At 35.4% G+C, this 18725-nt stretch overlaps 1 protein-coding gene across 1 annotated transcript in view; it reads left to right on the top strand.

Annotated features, from left to right (window-relative positions):
• Klf8 (Kruppel-like factor 8) overlaps positions 1 to 18725 on the top strand; it is a 60365-nt gene that overhangs the window by 29784 nt on the left and 11856 nt on the right. Inside the window, exon 4 of the mRNA XM_005401541.2 lies at positions 9163 to 9727. Coding sequence (XP_005401598.1) covers positions 9163 to 9727 — 565 coding nt within the window. The remainder of the gene's footprint in view (positions 1 to 9162; positions 9728 to 18725) is intronic.

Here is an 18725-nt window from a genome sequence, read left to right on the forward strand (position 1 = left end):
TGTGATGCTAGAAGGAATGCTTTCAGTGTTTTTTTCCATTTAATATGATGTGAGTCATTGTTTTGTAGATTTTATCAAATTCAGGTATGATCCTTCTGTGGCTATTTTCTTCAGAGTTCTTATCATGAAGGAATGTTAGATTTTGTCAATAGCCTTTTCTACATCTTTTGATATGATTATGTGGTGTGTGTCCTTGCTTCCTTTTGTGTAGTGCATTACATTTATTGATTTGCTTATGTTGAATTATCCTTTCATTTCTGGAATTAAATCTACTTGTTCATGATGTATTCCCCTTTAGGTGATACATTCTATTCACTAATATCTTTTTGAAGATTTTTGCTTCAGTGTTCCTTAAGGAGATTGGCCTATCATTTTGGTCTTTTTATTCAGAGTAATGTATGTTTCTTTGTGAGGTATTTCACTTCCTTGGTTAGGTCAATACTGTCCTAAATACAGTAAAACTATGGATTGTGACTAACTTGTTCTGTGAGTGTTCTGCCAGACAAGCAAGTAAATAAATTTTAACTTGATAAATGTGATTCTTGTAATATGAGTAGTATATGATGCCAAATATCACATCTGAGTCAATGTTTCTTCTCTATCTCTGTCTTTGCCACCATTTCTGTCTGTTTCTGTCTTTGTCTTTGCCTTTGTGTTTGTTTTGCTGTTTCTCTCTGTTTCTCTCTCTCTCTTTCTCTCTCTCTCTCTCTCTCTCTGGAATTGTGGGTGATCCTCTTCAAACAGCAAGAGTTTATGGAGGAGATCTTCTCAGCAGAACAAGAGGAGAAAAAGGCACTGGAAACCCTCACTTAAAATGACATTAGAGAGATGTATAAAATGTAGAAAACCCCACAAAATTTTGCAGAAGAGCACCACCCAAATAAGGCTGTAGCAATTCAAGCAGTGAATCTGTTTAATGACAGTGCAATGTCACATTTCCACAAAATCCTCAATGGAAGCAATAGCAAGAGTCATTGAATAGATTCTTTGTGAAAGTTGCATGAAAAAACAGTCCATTGACCCAATACAGTAGATAGTGATTCTCTTAGTGATAGTGAAAGTTGTCCTATGCAATAACCGTCCTCTCTTCTGTCTCCCTCACACTAACCATGGAGGTTTTCAAAGCTAAGTCCAGATTATTTTTCTTTTCATTTTGTATTTTCTTTATTATTTTGTACTGTACTTCAGTATTGAAATCATTTACATGAATATTTCTGGGTTGTGGAATGTATCATTTGAGTTTCCACTATTTCTTATGGGGAAATTCACATTGATGTGCAAGTGCTTTGAATTACAAGCCTGTTTCCTGAAAGAATTATGCCTGCACACCAAAGTTTTACTGTATTTAGATTTCCTTGATGCTATTGTAGGTGGTATTTTCCTAAATTCTATGTGAGTTTTTATTGGTGTACTGCAACAATATTGATTTCTGAGTGTGGCTTTTTTATCCTGCTGCATTGTTGAATTTCATTATTAATTCTAAGAGTATTTTGGTGGAATTTTTAGTATTTCCTATGTAGATAATCACACTTTCTACAAATAATGGTAACTTAGTTTCTTCTTTTTCTATATGTGTTCCTTTTATTTACTTTTGTTACCTGATTGTTCTTGCTAGGTTCAGTATTATGTTAAACAAGAGTGGTAATAGTAGGCGTCCTTGTTGTGTTGCTAATTTTAGAGGAAGACTTCAGTTTTTCTTCATTTGATATGTTAACTCTAGGTTTTCCATGAATGCTTTTTTTCAGATTGAGGTAAAATCCCTTTATATCTATTTTCTCCAGTGATGCTTTTTTAATCCTAAATGCATGTTTAATTTTTGTAAAACACTTTTTCTGCATTGAGATAGTCATGTCTTTTTTCTTTTATTCATGTGATATATTACATTTGTTGATTTATGTACATTGAACCATGTTCTTAAATCAATAAGTGTAATTGGAATGTAAGATTCCTGGGAGGAAGCCTACTTGGTTATAATGTAGCATCCTTTTGATGATTTGGTGTATTCTGTTTGCCAGTATCTTGTTGAAGACTTTGGATCTACATTCCTTAAAGAGATTTTCCTATAGTTCCCTTTTTGTTAGACCTTGTCTGGTTTTGGAATCAGGGTGATGCTAGCTTCCAGGAATGACATTGAGAGTAGTCTTTCCTTTCAATTTCAATAAAGAGCTTGGGGAGTATTGGTGTTACATCTTCTCTGAAGTTCTTGGAGAAGCCAACAGTGAATCTATCCGTACCTGGGGCTTTTCTAAAGATTTTTTTTAGAAGATTTTTTTTTTTAATTGCTGTTTCAATTTCATTACCTTTTTTGAATTATTCATGGTTTTTCTACCTTTTTGGTTCAGTTTTGATAATTCATATGCATCTAAAAATCTATCCAGTCTTCTGAGTTCTCCAATTTATTGGAATACAGGTTTGTGATGTATTTGTTAATAATCTCCTGAACATCTGTGATATCTCTTTTGATTTCACCTTTTTAATTTCTAATACCCTTTATTTTTGTTATTTGTTTTTTGTTAAGATTAACTGAGGGCTTGTCCATTTTATTTATTCTTTCAAAGAACTAGCTCTTCAGTTCCTTGATTGTTTGTATTGCTTGTTTCAGGGGGATTTTTTGTATCCAATTCATTGTTTTCTGCTTTGGTATTTGTTTTGTTTGTTGTCTTTTTGAGACAGGGTTTTACTATACAGTTCAGGCTGGCCTTGAACTCACTTTGTAGCCAAAGCTGAACTCAAACTCCAGCCTGCTGAGTACTGGGATTATAGGTGTGCACAGCTATGCCTGGCCTTGCTCTGATATCTATAATTTTCTTTCTTGTTCAGGCTTTGCATTTTGATTGTCTTTGTTTTTCTATGACACTGAGATGCATCATCAGGTCATTTATTTGTGTTTTATCTGTTTTTTTTTTTTTTATGTGTGCATTCACAGCTGTGCATTTCCTTATTAGATCTTCCTTTAATTTGTCCTATAAATTCTGTTATGATTTCCCCAGATTACCATTTAATATTAGGAACTGCTTTATTTCTTCCTGGAGTTTATCTGTAACCCACTGAGTGTTAAGACAGTGTTGTTTAATTTCTATGTGTTTGCATAATTTTTGTGGTTTCTCTTGCCATTGATTTCTAGTTTCATTGTACTATGATCTGATTATATACATGGTATAATTTTCTTTTGAACTTATTGAAGCATGCTTTAACGGCTAGCAAGTGGTCTGTTGTAAAGAGTGTTCCATGTACTGCTGAGAAGAATGTATATTCTGTTATTGGTGGGTTGAACATTCTGTAGATATCTATTTTATCCCTTGGTTGAGAAGTTTTGCTACATTCTGTACTTCTTCGTAGATTTTTTTTCCCAGTTCGTCTGTCCATTTGTGACAGTGGCATGGTGAGGTCTCCCTGCATAATTGTGTTGCTGTGTATCTGATCTTTTATTTCCATTAGCGCTTGTTTTATGAAATTGTCTGTCACAATTCAGTATATATATGTTAATAATTATTATCGCTTCCTTTTGAATTGTTCCCTTAACAAACATGTGGCGACCTTTGAATCTTCTAATCAGTTTTATCTTGAAGTTCTCTTTGCCTGAAAATAGGATAGCTACTTCTGCTTGTTTTCAGGTTCCGTGTCATGGGACATTTTTTCCTCCTTTAGTTTTTAACCTATGAATTTCTTTTTGAGTTAAATATGCTTCATGTATACAGCACATCATTAAGTTTTGTTTCTTTATTCATTTTACCAATATGTTTTTGGATTGTGGGATTAAGACCATTCATACTGAATGTTACTGAAATTTTTTGACTTATTTTTGTCATTTCATTATTTTTGTGTTGTTGATTTTCTTTCTTTTCCTCATACTTAACTCCTCATTCTACCTCATGATTTTCCAATATCATTTTTTCACCTTCAGATTCTTTACTTTTTGTCAAATTGCTCCTTTAAATCTTATACTGTATTACTGCATTCTTTAAACTGTTTGTATGCAACAACTTAGAAGTCACTGTTAATTTTAAATAGCAATTTTGAATTCTTTGTGTAGCATTTTATCACTATATGTGTTTCTTTGTTGAGATTTTTGAATCTGTTAGGTTGGATAGCTATCTACTTTTGCTTGACATTGTCTTATTTGTCAGTTCAAGGCCAGCCTGGGCTATATAGTGAATTCAAGGGCAGTCCAAACTATACAGTGAGATCTTGTCTGAAAAAAATTGAGTACAAAATTTCTTCCATTCTGAAATGGTTTGGTGAGTAATTTTTCTTTGCAGAACCTTTATTATTGGAATCCACTAAGTAAGGGTGGGTTGTCGTGAGAAGCAAGTGGGACCTGTTGGATTTCCATAACAATTTCACAGACTGTTGTTTTGTTAGTGCTGAGCCTTGTCCCTTCTTTCTCTGCTGGCAAGACTAGTCAATGGTATGTTGTCCATCTCAGGGTTCCATTAAGTTCAGAGTCTTTGTGTTTATTTGTTCTTCTGTGCTCTCTGAGCCACTGTAATCCCCAGCTAGTTTTGCACATTGTGGATCACTGAGGTGCTACAGTTGCTGCAGAGGGCCTCCTGTCAATCCCCTCAGGGACATGGCAAAGGTCCAGGCCAAGGCAAATCCCCGAACATGTTTTTACTGATGGAGAAAATAAACAGACTACTGAGATTTTTGCTGGAGGTGGATAATTAGGGAAAACAAGGAATCCACTGAGTTCCATCTCCAGTACTTTCATATCTTGCCCCCTCAGAAATTCACACGTCATAGCCTAATTTCTCAATACACAGAGGGTGATGCTGCTGACCATTTTGCCCTCCATACCATGAGTTTCTTGCTACTTAAACTTTTCAGAGCTTCTGTGACTAATTCTTCCCCTCTTTGATTGCTTCTTACAGCTTCCTCCCACCAAGTCTCTGCATCAGAGTGTCTCCTGGGACCCTGATGCATGATTTTTGTATGACATCTGATTCTCAGAGTAGCTCACTTTGAAACACTAATCCTCTCTGAAAATGGCTCCTGGTTTTACCACTCTAGGGTATGGCAAGTGCTGCCATGGATTTCTTTTTAAAAGCTATTTCACCATGTCAGTGAAATCACTTTCAGGTTACAGACCAATTATTTCTTTGCTCTATATTACCTTTCTGTTTCTCTATGATTTTTAGCTTTCATGTTACTTGTTGGTTGATTCCCACAGATCTTATATTTTTTCAACTTGATAGGTAGTTGTTTTCTATGTGTTTCCATTTCAGGTCATGAAAAGGCTGTAAACTGCAACTTGTACATATTTTGCCAACTACCACTCAGGTGTAGTCTCTTTTCTTGTATAAACTTGCTTACAGAAGATAGCAGTAAAACCCAGAAAATGCTTGTTATAGACTAAATTTATTTAGTTATAACAGGCACATTTGAAAGTAATATATACAGGAAAAAATGTGATGCTATTCTTTGAGGAAGTTACTATTAAAACACTAAAGCCCAGGGGCTGGAGATTTAACTCAGCGGCACAGCACCTGCCTGGCAAGCGCGAGGTCCTGAGTTCGATTCCTAGTACCGAGAAAACAAACAAACAAACAAAAAAAACACTAAAGCGCAAAACATCTAACCTTCTAACATACCTATCAAAGTCATGTGATGATGGTAGGCTAGATAAGTGGTAAAACCCTATTGCATAAATGATTTTTTTAAAGACTTGACAGATAACAAGGCAGACTTAGTCTACAAAGACAACTGCAATTGTCTTGTTGGAGCAAGTCTTTATAGCATCATATCCTATCAAGGCAGTATGAATACTTTCTATGTTCTTTAGTTTATATACTTTCATCAGTGTCAGTTTTGAATATTCATAAGTAATATATTTGCAGTAAAATGTATAACTGCAAATCAAGTATCAGCTAAGCAAAAGACCTTGAGCTAATAGTGTTACTTTAGCTAGCACTCAGCATCTTGGAAATCGCCTTTGTATTGCAAAAGAGTGTGTTAGGGTTTGTATCTGGCTGTTTCCCCAAAGCCTCATGCAGTCATGGGTGCAGGCCTCTCCAGTTTATGATTGATTCATGGTCCAATGCCGGGATTATGGGTGTGAGTGCTACACCCACCCTGGGGCAGGTAGCCTGCATACAGTGTAAGGGAGGGAAAGCGGCTTGCTCACTTGCTCCTCTCCTTTTGCTCTTCTTTCTTTTGCTGTTTTCCACCACCATGAACTGTTGCCATGTTGCCCCTGCCATGTGCCACTCTGCCTTAGAGCCAGGCAAGTATGGACTGAAACCTCCACAAACTATGAGCTAAATAAACCTTTCCTTCCTTAATTTGGACGTCAGGTATTTTGTCTCAGCAATGAGGGATAAATAACTAAAGCAGTAAGGTTACCAAAAAAAGTCTCCACTTTATGATTACAATTCAGAGCTTCTACTTTTTAGGATTTTGGCTCTAAAAAGCATAGAGTACAGAAAGTCCCTAAAAATTAGTGAAATGTATCTTTCTTGTACATTAGCACATTGTACTGCTACATCTGCACCCACACTTTACATTCTTATAGAAAATAATACTATACCTATTTTTTGCTATTTTACCTCCATTTCTCTGTGTCATTGACAACTATGACAAAGAGACTATGTAAACACATTTCCTACTTTTCCTTTGAGATTACTTGGATTCTACTTCTTTAATCAGGGAATGGGGCTAGTAGGCAAAGAGACAAGAGGAAAATGTGAGTTTAAATTGATTTGAAGGATTCAGAGGACAGGGACTTTTAGGTTGAGAAAATCTATTCTTGACATTTTCTGTCTTCTCCCATCACCCCACACCCTCCCTTGCCAATAGGACTATGCTTACTCTGCCTCCACAGATAGGTTTAATTTGCTTATGAGGGATGAATTACATTAGAAGTATGAAATAATAGGAAAAATTACAAAAATAATGTCCTGGGAGAGAATATTGAATCATTATTTGGACCTCATACAATACCTGAGCTAGGATGGGGACTGGCAAATCAAGAAAAACAGTATCTCTGTGTTTGAAGGAACAAACAAGGTAGATGGATTTTTGTCTAAATTCTGAAGATAAAGCCTGAATGCTGGTTTGGTGCCTTTACTTATCTCCATTATGCTGTGAGAGTTTTGTAATTAACTCAGAGCAAGAAGATACTCCCTCTCCATATCATCCCTCTCTGAGTTCAAGACCTTATTATCTCTCACCTCAATTTTAAAAATGTAATTATAACCACATAGTATTATAACACATTTAATTTAACAATTCTTTAGTATCATCCATTCCATATCAATATTTTTTCTAAATATCTCATAAATATCTCACCAAGATCTTCTCTAAATCACTTCCTTGCTGGTGCCTTTAAATTTAGGCTTACTCCTCTTTCCCTCTGCCTTCACTGAAGAATTAGTTATATCACATAAAAATAGTTGGATCTTCTCACTGCACTCTTCAAATAATCATCTTTTACCACTCAGCCTTTCCTTAAAACCCACCTTCTCTCATCTTCCAAATATGTGAAGCTAAAAGATGTTTCTATTGTATGTGATGGAAGAATTTCTGAATATCTCACAATTTAAAGCTACCATAACTCAAATATCATTCTGATAGAAAATGGAGGCCTGTTCTGCTTATTGGCTAAAGTAGTACTGCCATCTTGAAGGCCATCTTCAAGATCCAAAGTATTGGCATCAAAGTTTAAAATATCTTTGACAGTTGAATTCACAGAATTCTTAGAAACCTTTTAATTAGATTGTGACTCTACATTATTTTATGAATTACATATACAGTAGTCATTTACTGGTATTTTAAAATTTTGTTTAAACTGACATATAAACAAAAATTGTACATCCTAGTAGGGTACTACATGATGTTTCAGTACATTTATATACTGAATAATATTCAAATCAAGTTAAATATACCCATTTCCTCGTTTATCATTTCTGCATGGTGAAAACTTTCAAAATCTTTCTTCCAGTTTTTGAAACATGGAGTGCATTATTGTTGGATCCTACAGCTTTCTGTTCCTGTTTAATTGTAACTTAGTACCCATTGACCAAACTTCCCCATTCCTTAGCCCTACCACTGTCCCTAATCTTTGGTAGCTACAATCCTTCTCTCTTCTATGAGATCACTTCTTTTATTTGGTCTTTTTTTTTTGGCAACAGGAATTAAACTCAGGGCCTTGTACTTGCTAGGCAGGTGCTGCACTGCTGAGCTACATCTCCAGCTAAGATCAATATTTTTAGATGCCACTTATGAGTGATGACATGTAGTACTTGTTTTCCTATACCTGGTTGTTTCTGTTACTATAATGGCTTCTGGTTCCATCCATATTGACACAAATGACAGAATTTTATTATTTTACATGGCTGAATATATATATATATACACGTAATATTTTTTATTCATCACTTGATGGACACTTAGCTATTTCCATTTCTTGTCTATTATGCATAGCTGCCGAAAGGAACATGGGAGTGGAGATATCGCTATGACATACTGCTTTCTTTTTCTTTGGATATATGCCCAGTACTAAGGAGTTGTATTTTTTAAATCTCTCACAATTTAGAATTTTCACGGTTTGATTTTGAAGTAACTCAACTAAATATTGCATCATTATTCTCTACCCATATTTTCTATTGTTATATCTCTGCAAGTAGAAATTTCTTTCTTACCTTTTCTCTGCCTGGAGAAATCTCATTAATTCTTTAAGACTAATTTAAAATGCTACTTCCTCCTTGAAACCATGCCTGTCTAGATGGAATGATTCATTCTCTTTTTCTAAAGAACCTCCTTTGTATGTCACATCACATATTACAGTATGACTTGAAAGCTACTTAAAGTATTCTATTGTTAATATGTCAGCGTGTAATTCTTTGCTGTACTTTATGTGTGCTGTCAATATGCTCGGCACAATGATTACAGAGAATGCTCAGAAAATGTTGACTTTAATTAATACTAAAGGCTATTGTGAGAAATAAATGAATTGCTTTTTATCAATTGCCTGGAACAGTGCCCGTACTATTTCCCTTCCCCTTTTTTCTTTAGTGTATTATCTCATTCTTCCAATACAGTGTATTGTTTTCATGAGGAAAAAAAACTGATTTATTGATTTATATTTTACATATTGCTTTAGGGTAGTAACAGTTGTTGTTTTTGCTTGTCTTTTTTTTTCTTTTTTTTTTTTACTTATTTTAGGTCACTGGCACTATTCACACCAGAGAGACCTCTGAGCCAACAGACAGAAATAATATTGTGTCTCCACCACTCCTGGATGATAGCCCTATGGAGAACCCAGCACTGTTTAACGACATCAAGATTGAGCCCCCAGAAGAACTTCTAGATAATGATTTCAGCCTGCCCCAGGTGGAACCAGTTGATCTCTCCTTGCACAAGCCGAAAGCTCCTCTCCAGCCTGCTAGCATGCTTCAAGCTCCCATATATCCTCCCAAACCACAGTCTTGTCCCCAGGCCCCTGTGGTATCCACTTCATCATCTGACATGAGCACTCCAGCTAGCATTTCTACTGTTCTTGCTCCAAATTCTATTCTTTCCACCTCTCAGGGAACTGGTGGCCAACAGATCTTACATGTGATACACACTATCCCCTCGGTTGGTCTTCCGAATAAGATAGGTGGACTGAAGGCCATACCAGTCGTGGTGCAGTCTCTACCCATGGTGTATACCAGTTTGCCTGCAGATGGGAGCCCTGCAACCATTACAGTTCCACTTATTGGAGGAGATGGCAAAAATGCTGGATCAGGTAAGCATCAATATTTCTTCTTTCTTGAACTGTACTCATCATTCTAAGCTGTTTATAAGCAGTCTCACCTCTTGTCTCTTTTCACTTCCATCCAATTATTCTTCATACTCTTTTGAGAGTAATCTTGTACACTGATTTGTTTCCAGTTTCTTTAATGCATAATAATGTACAATTAGTCCCTCTTGCTTAGATTATGCTTCGACAAAGGCATGCATATCCATGAGGGATATATTATGTATATTCCTAGAAGCTTTATACTATTTGATAGTAAATAATATAAAGCATTATGTATTTAAAATATGACTTCAATATAGAGAAAAATGCAAAATTTACATAACCTTTTAAGATAAATCACAAACTTTGAAAATCGTTAAAATTTATTAGGGAAACCACCTGGGAATTTTCTTCTTTTGTTTCCTTTTTACTAGCATATGTTTGGGACACATAATTACAATTATCTTGTAGAATTGGTCCATATACATATTGCACCCTAATAATATTTAATTCCCTTTTCCTTCCCCACCCTTCCATCTCCACCCATTCCTGATACCCTTCTCATCTCCACAAGTCTTCCTCCCTGTTTCTAAGCATCTATCTTTTATTTTTCACTTTAAATTTTTTATATTTTTGGTTTCTGACATAAGGTAAGCTATGTAATATTTAATCTTCTGTCTGATTTATTTTTTTTGGATTGTGGTCTCTTGTTTAAATCTAGAATGTTCCCCTATAGACTGATGTGTTCAGAAATGGGCTTTTGAAGGGTGATTGGGTCACAGGGCCACTATTGCCAGTTTGCTCTTGGAAAGTGAAGCCTCTTTGGAAGAGGCAGGCCACTGGAGTTGTAACCTGGAAGGATACGTCTCCTTCCCGGGCTCCTTTCCTCTTTCTTGAGATTTTGGCTGCCATGGAATGAGCAGCTGTCCCACACTCAGGCCCTTTTGCCTTGATGTTTGACATGGAGACAACTGACCATGGAATGAAAATGTAAGCAACGATAATCCTCTCTTCCTTCAAGTTGTCAGTGTTGGGTTTTGTATCTCAGCAATGAGAACAGTGACTAAGACAGATTTTGGTGTCAGAAAGGGGTCACTGCTGTAACTGTACCTGACCATGTGGTTTAGTGGCCTTCAAAAAGGATTTGTGGGAGAAGTTTAAAAAGGTTTGGAAATGCCTGCGAGAGAAAGCCTAGAATGTTATAGGACAAGCTTGGTGGGAGATTTTGGTCAGAGTTTTAGAACTCAAAATGCTGACAGAAATAAAGATAGTAATGGCCAGGTTCAAGAGGATGCAGTTGGGAACGAAAACTGTTGTCTCCGTTTTGCCCATGTCTGAGAATTTGCAGGAGACTGAGACTCAGGCTGGTTGACTAATTTATCTGGGGGAGAAAATTGCAAGGCACCCCAAAGTTCAGACTATGACCTAGGTACTGCTGGTAGCTTTTAGCAAGATCTGTGTTGAGAATGAAGAGAAAAGACAGGGCCCAAGGATACACAGAATTTGCAGTTTTGTCAGAGAGCACACACATAAAAAGTTAGGGCTAAAGAGAGTATGGTTATCTAAAAGATTAACACTAAAAAGGAGTGAAATACCTTTAATGAAGAAAATAGGAAGGATAGTTTGAGGGCACCTCAGGAATCAACAAGACCTCTCTTTGCAAGTTCAAAGGTACTAAACTGAAAGACTTTGCTTTAAGAAGGGAGTCCCAGGGAGCTCAGTTCATTTATGTCCAATTAAGAAACAGTTTCCTAGAGATCAGCCATTCAGGCACTCAGATACCGCTGCAGCCATAATCTAAGCATAGCTAGAATGCCTTGACATTGATCATGCAGAGCTGGCTTTATGTGCTTGCAGAGTGTAAGAGTTGTGGTACAGGGGGGCTTTCATACAGATTTCAGAAGCAGACCTGGAATTCCAGTGTGTCTCTGAGAGGCAGTACATGAAATGGTGAGAATGAAGCCAAAAGTGCAGTAGAGACTCCAGGAAGTTACATATGCCAGAAACATGAAGTGTTGCTGAAGAAAGCATCAGAGAGGAAGGAAAGCCATGAGACCCACACAGTGCAATGTCTGGGGACAAGACTGGCAAGCCCTTAGCAGCTTATATGTTCCCACAACTTGCACTACATGCTAGACATTAACTATAAGATTTAAGAGCATAACACATATTTTGTCAGAGAGGCCCATAAACGTGAATATATCAGATCCATGTTTAAACTTTAAAATGTCTATTGATGAATTATCAATTTTAATTCTGAGTTATAGTAAACAATGAATGCTTAACAAGAAAAATCACAAAAGTAAAATTATTGCATTTTCATATTTATCGAGTGTTTATTAAAAAAGTATCAAAATTTTCAACATCAACTTTTTTTGCATGCAAAATCTAAAAATGAACAACGGAAATAAAGTCCTGTGTAAAGTACAGTGAAAATACCAGTAGCACTCTATAAAATAACCTTTACTTCAATTATCATACCTAAGGCAGCTCTACACATGACAGAAGCATTTTCCATACACATTTATTGCTTACACTGACAACACATGTTTTGCTTTCCTGACCTTTTTGTAAGACATACTTGACGTCTCACTGGTCTTGCTATTTGTCAGGAGGTTTTTATTATGTTATTCAATGTGTAATTAACAGGAACATAAAATATAAATAAAAGAAAATATTAAATTCTTATATGTATTTTGCATTCAGGGTAAACATCAACAATTTCACATCAGCTGTGTAATTGCTTATGAAACCTAGTAGATAATATTCAGAAATAAATAAAAGCCTATGTGAGCTACAATGTAAACTCAAACAAGTCTACCACAGAAATTTTTCCTTCAACAGAAATTTTTGCTTGGGTGAAGACACCCAAGACAGTCTTCATACATGGCAACTGCCTGTTCTCCATGCACACATCTCACATAAAATGACAGCAATGTACTTAGCTTTCCTTTCCTATGTGGTGGGCCATTCTTGCTGCCTCTCTTGTTTTCCTGTTTGTTAGGAATTTCTTAGTAGGTTGTACAAAATGCATTCAGGAGGGAAATAAGATATCAATAAAATAAAATATCAAATATTTAATCAGTAATTAAATAATTCATAAATATCAAATATTAATACACATCATGGTAAAAGTTTGATATCACTATACTAGTTTATAGTTTTTTGCCATATACAAGGCTGTGTAAATCTTTCTGAAATCCAAAGATGTACTACAAAATTCTCTATTTTGATATTGGAATATTTTCTTTGGAATTTCTGCTTTGTTCCTGCATATAACTCCTGCACTGATCATCTTCTGCTCTGTTAGCAACTGTGACATTGATTGAAAATTGGTAACACAATTGTCAAATGTCACATTCTGATTAGTATGGAGGATGGGAGCAACAAATCTGTTCACAGCATCATTTGGTTTATTACTATATGAATAAGGACCTGGTGGCTGAGTTCCAGGATAAATGTCTAAATGGAAAGCATAATAAGTCTTTGCATCTACAAGGGCATAAATTTTTATGCCACATTTTGGCCCAACACTTTTTAATAAGTCTTTTAAATTCCTGCAATTACCATAAGAAATCTCTTCTAAGTATAGCAAACTTACGAATGCTTTCAGTTCAGCTAGTGAGGTGTCAAAATAAATCCATTTTTCTCTTTAATTAAGTTTATTGGTATGGTTTTTAGATATACATCAATATATTCATAATAGGGAATTTATAACTGATTATGATATATTTGACATTGCATTGTCTCCTTGGTGTGAGAAACTGAATGAGTATATAAGGACCGAAATGTGCAATCGATAGTGTGAAATAGCAACAAATTGTTCAGAAGAAAAGGGAAACTATGGTGGGGGGAAGGGAAGAGGGAATAGTGCTGAAAAAAGATAAAGTGGAAACAAAGGTTTGTAAATAGGGAGGGGAACAGGAGTTGAAGGGAGGAGAGGGGATTGGGAATAAAACACGAATGCATACATTTCTGAATATGGCTATTGGTGTGTACAGAACCTTTTACTCGCATTTCAGCCTTTGTGTATTCCACTGCACCTTGTAACATTTCATCTGTTACAATTTGCAACACTGAATGGCAGTGCTGGCATTCTGCTAAATACCTTTCACCCCTGCTGAGACCCTCACTGTATTTTTAGACCTAGTTCTAACTGGATCATTTCATTTGGTGTTGTGGACATTTCACAACATTTTGACTAGTCAAATATGTACTCACATTCCTGTTTTATTTATCTTCTGAATCAGGAAGTTCTCTGTGCCCGTATTAATTGATTCTTGCTCCATTTCACTGTCATAAGAACTTTGGCTCATATGGCCAACATCAAAGTCATTACCATCACTATTACCACCACCACTACCATCATCATCATCATCTTCATCCACCCATACCTCTCTCCTGTTATAAAAGCATGCATTTTGCCATAATGGATCATCTTCATCATCAATGCGTGAGTCATCTGATGACTGACTTTTTACCTTGTCAAAATTGAAAATCGTTTTTCATGTGTGCCAAATTGGGCTAAAGAAAAATCAAAAGAAAAAAAATTAAAACAAATCCTAGAGTGTTGTGGTTGTATTAAATCCTCTGTGATGCTCAGGTAAACTTACACTAAACCTGTTGGGTGGAGCACAATGCCAGTGAAAATCCTGGTTTGACATTTTTGCACACATGCACGCAATTTTCATCATACAGTGTAGACAAACACAAAGATTGCTTTCTGTAGCCCTCAGGCAAAAGTAATGAGACATGCAGCCAGCTACTATTACACTAAAGTAAAAATTTACAGTACAAAATAAGGAATGTGTTCATGGAAGCCAGTGTTATGCTCTTTTACTAATATTTGCTCTGCTAGCTTTTGGTCTTACTTCAGTGCCTTTCCTTTCTATCTCGCTATATATTCATTTTGGATCAGAGATATTTACACTGTGCCATTTACGTTGGATGTGTTTAACTTTCCTTTTGATTTTATAGGGTTTACCGCTAAGAGTTTGCAATGAGTGTAAGAGGAGACTTAAATCTAATGCTAGATATATGAAAATTTGGTGGCTCAGAGATGAACTATAAGTGCATTTTGCATAAAGAGATAGACATGAGTCTTTTTGGGTCCTGGAGTGGAATATTATGGATGAGGTCTAGAATGTCCCCCCAAAGACTCAGGTGTTCATGGGTGAAGTTATTGGAAGGTGACAGAATCATGGGGGCCCTATGACTGACTAGAAGGTGAGTCCTGGTTGGAGGAACAGGTCACTCAGGATGTGACGTGGAAAAGTATATCTCTCTCTCTGGGTCTTTCCTTCTCTCTCTGCTTCTTGGATGACAGGGAGAGCAGCTCTCCTCTGCTCACACCCTTTCGTCATGTCTTTTCTGCCTTGGAACCAGCCAAACGTGGACTGAAAATGTGAGCTAAAATAAATCTATCTTCCTTTAAGTTGTGGGTATTGAGTTTTGTGTCTCAGTGACAAGAAAAGTGACTAAGATATACTCTTGAGGTGCATCAGTTTTCGTACATATGACTAAAATTTATCATTTTATAGATGAGAAGTAAACCACTGTGTATATATATACACCACCTTTTCTTTATCCTTTCATTTATGTATGGGCTTTTAAGCTGCTTCCAAGGTTTAAATATTGTCAACTGTGCATCTATAAATATGTAGGCATATATCACTATAATATGTCAGCAACTACTTCAGGAAAATATTAAAATGAGGTATACCTGGTTCAAGTGGAATTTATACTTTTAGCTTTTTGAGGAATCTCTATGCTGAGTTCCATATTGGTTGTACTAGTTTACATTCCAACCAACAATGTAGGATACCTTTTTCCCCACAATCTTGCCAATGTTTGTTTTTTGATATATTAATGACAGTCATTCTTTGTGGAATAAGATGGAATCTCAATTTTTTTTAATTTGCATTTGTCTAATGACCAAAGATGTTTAATATTTTTATGTATTTATTTTCCATTTGTACATCTTTCATTGAGAAGTGTCTATTCATTTCAAATGTCCATTTTTTGGTTGGCTCTTGTATTTTGGGGGGTTATGGTTTTAAAAGTTTTTATACATTCTGCACATAAGCCCTCTGTTGAGGTGTAGCTGGCAAAATTTCCTCACATTCTGTAGAATGTCTCTTCACATACTTGATAGTTTTATTTTCTGTGCAGAAGTTTTTATTTGCTATAATCCCACTTGTAGGTTTTGGGATATTATATCTTTACAGTTGGAGTTTTGTCCAGAAAGTCCACACGTATTACTACATCTAAAAGAATTTTTACTATTTTGCCTTCCAGTAGATTCAAGATTTATATTTTAATATCTAAGTTCTTTATCCAGTTTAATTTGATGTTAGGACAGGATGTCGAATATGGGTCTAGATGCATTCTTCTGCATGTGGATAATTCATAATCCCAGTATCATCTGTTGAAGAAGATATTGGTTTTCCAGTACCTTTGTCAAAGATCATACATCTAAATGATCCTGGGATATTTTCTGCACCATCACTTCTGTTCCACTGATCCACTCTGTGTTTTTTTTTTACCTTTATAACGTTGTTATTACTATAACTTTGTGATATAACTTTAAATTAGAGATTGTGATGCCTCCTGCTTTGCTTTGTTTAGTTGGGATTGACTTGGCTATTCTGCTTCTCTGTGAATTTTAGAAATTTTTTATACCCTTGTGAATAATGCTGATGGTATTTTATTGGGAGTTACTTAAATCTAAATCTATGTATCATTTTTGGTAGTATGACTATTTTCACAATATTGGTTCTCTCTATCCAAGAACAGGTGATATTTTTGCATTTTATATTTTTTCAATTTTTTATTTTTATGTAATACAAGTAGATATTAATAAAGAAAGCAAAACAAATCTCTTCCAACTTCTGTGAAAAAACAAAAAAATTCATAACAAAATCATTAGAAAACAATAATTAATATACTGTGTATCGAGATCTTTAAATAATGGCCAATGTGTTACTTTGTTTTTTTTTTGTTTTTTTTTTTTGTTTTTTTTTTTTTTTTTCTCCGGTACCAGGAACCGAACTCACGACCTTGCACTTGCCAGGCAGGTGCTTTTGCCGCTGAGCTAAGTCTCCAGCCCCCAATGTGTTACTTTGAGTACAATTCATAAACAAAGGAATTCCCTCTTACAGAGAAGAAATAAACAAATAAAAGGACAAAACTTTTTTTTTCAATCAACAAAAGAAAGCAGTATAAAGGAAATATCTGAATTTTTCTTGAAAGATTTTAAAAATATTTTTATACATAGTACCATAGTTTTCATTGAAGAGGTCTTTTACTTCCTGGGTTAGGATAATTACTAATTATTTAATTTTTGGAACCTACTGTGAATAGAATTGTGTCCCTTATTTCTTTCTTGATGTGTCCATTTTTGTGATACAGAAATGCTATTGATTTTTTTGTATGGATTGTTGTATCCAACTGCTTGCTGAATTTATTAATTTGGAGGGTATTTTGGTGGAGTTATTTTGTTCTTCAATGTAACGGATCCTATCATTTGGAAATAATATAGTTTGACTTCTTTTCCTATATGTATTGCTTTTATTTGTCTCTCTTGCTTGATTGCTCTGGCTAAAGTTTAGAGTACTATATTGAACAGGAGATTTTAGAGTAGACACATATACCTTGTTCCTGATTTTACAAGAAATGTTTGCAGTTTTCCCCTAGTTATTGTGATGCTGGCTGTGGTTTGTCTTAAATGGCTTTTTTTTTTTAATCAGTTTGAAGTACATCCTTTTATATCAGGATCTTGAGATCTTGATATATCTCATTAGCTATTTTATTTGGGATTGTTCTATTCTTTTAGTGTCTGTGTTCACTGCTATAAACTTCCCACTTAGAACTCCTTTTACTCTATTCTACGTATTTTGGAGTGCTATACTTCCAATATCATTTGATTCTAGCAGTTTTTTACAAATATCCTTGATTTCTTCTATGATCCATTGATTGTTCCGTAGTGTATTATTTAATCTGCCTGAGTTTCCATAGTTTCTGTGATTTCTTTGATTTCTAACTTCATTATGCTATGATCCATTAGTATGCAGAAGATTATTTCCATTCTTTTGTATTGGTTTAAGCATGCTTTATGGTCTCTTGTATGATGTATTTTGGAAATAAATTTCATGTGATAATGAGAAAAATATGCATTCTGCTGTTGTCAGATGAAACATTCTGTAGATGTCTGTTAAGTCTATTTGTTAACTAGTGTGGTTGATCCTTAACATATTTGTTGATTTTTTGGTCCGGTTTTTCTGTATGTTTGTGAGAGTGAGGAATTAAACCCCCCACACTATGATTGCTTGGGCATCATCTTTTCTTTCACTTCCAGTAGATTTTGTTTTATGAAGTTGGGTATGCCATCATACACTGCATGTATATTTAGAATTGTTTTTTCTTCTTGAATTGTTTCTTTTACCAGTATGTGGTGGCCTTCTTTGTCTCTTTTAGTCAGTTTTGACTTAATGTGTGTTGTGTTTGAAAATAATGTAGCTGTTCTTGTGCTTGGGCTCTAGTTGTATGAGATATAATTTTCTCCATCCTTTCACTTTTGGTCTGTACAGTATATTTGGGGGGAATGAGGTATTTCTCTCACAGACAGCAAATGGTTAGATTTTGTTTTTTGATCCAATCTGGCTGTCAGAGATTGAAGATTTAAGACCACTAGCACTAAGTGTTATTATTGTAATTTATTTACTGAATCCTGTCATCGCATGACTTATTTTCTCCCTCTTATTTGGTCGCTACTTTAGAAGTATACTTTCCTTCATACTCCTTGGTGCTGATGACCTTCATCTCTCTCTCTCTCTCTCTCTCTCTCTCTCTCTCTCTCTCTCTCTCTTCTTTTTGCTTTTTTCTTTTTTTGTACTGGGGATCTATCTCAGGACCTTACATTTGCCAGGCAGGTGCTTGTGCCCCTGAGCTATATCCCAGGCTTGGAAGAGGTTCTTTTTTTGTTTTTGTTTTTTGGTTTTTTTTT

Source organism: Chinchilla lanigera, unplaced genomic scaffold, assembly GCF_000276665.1.
Source record: "Chinchilla lanigera isolate Chin_1 unplaced genomic scaffold, ChiLan1.0 scaffold00074, whole genome shotgun sequence".
Classification (NCBI taxonomy): domain Eukaryota; kingdom Metazoa; phylum Chordata; class Mammalia; order Rodentia; family Chinchillidae; genus Chinchilla; species Chinchilla lanigera.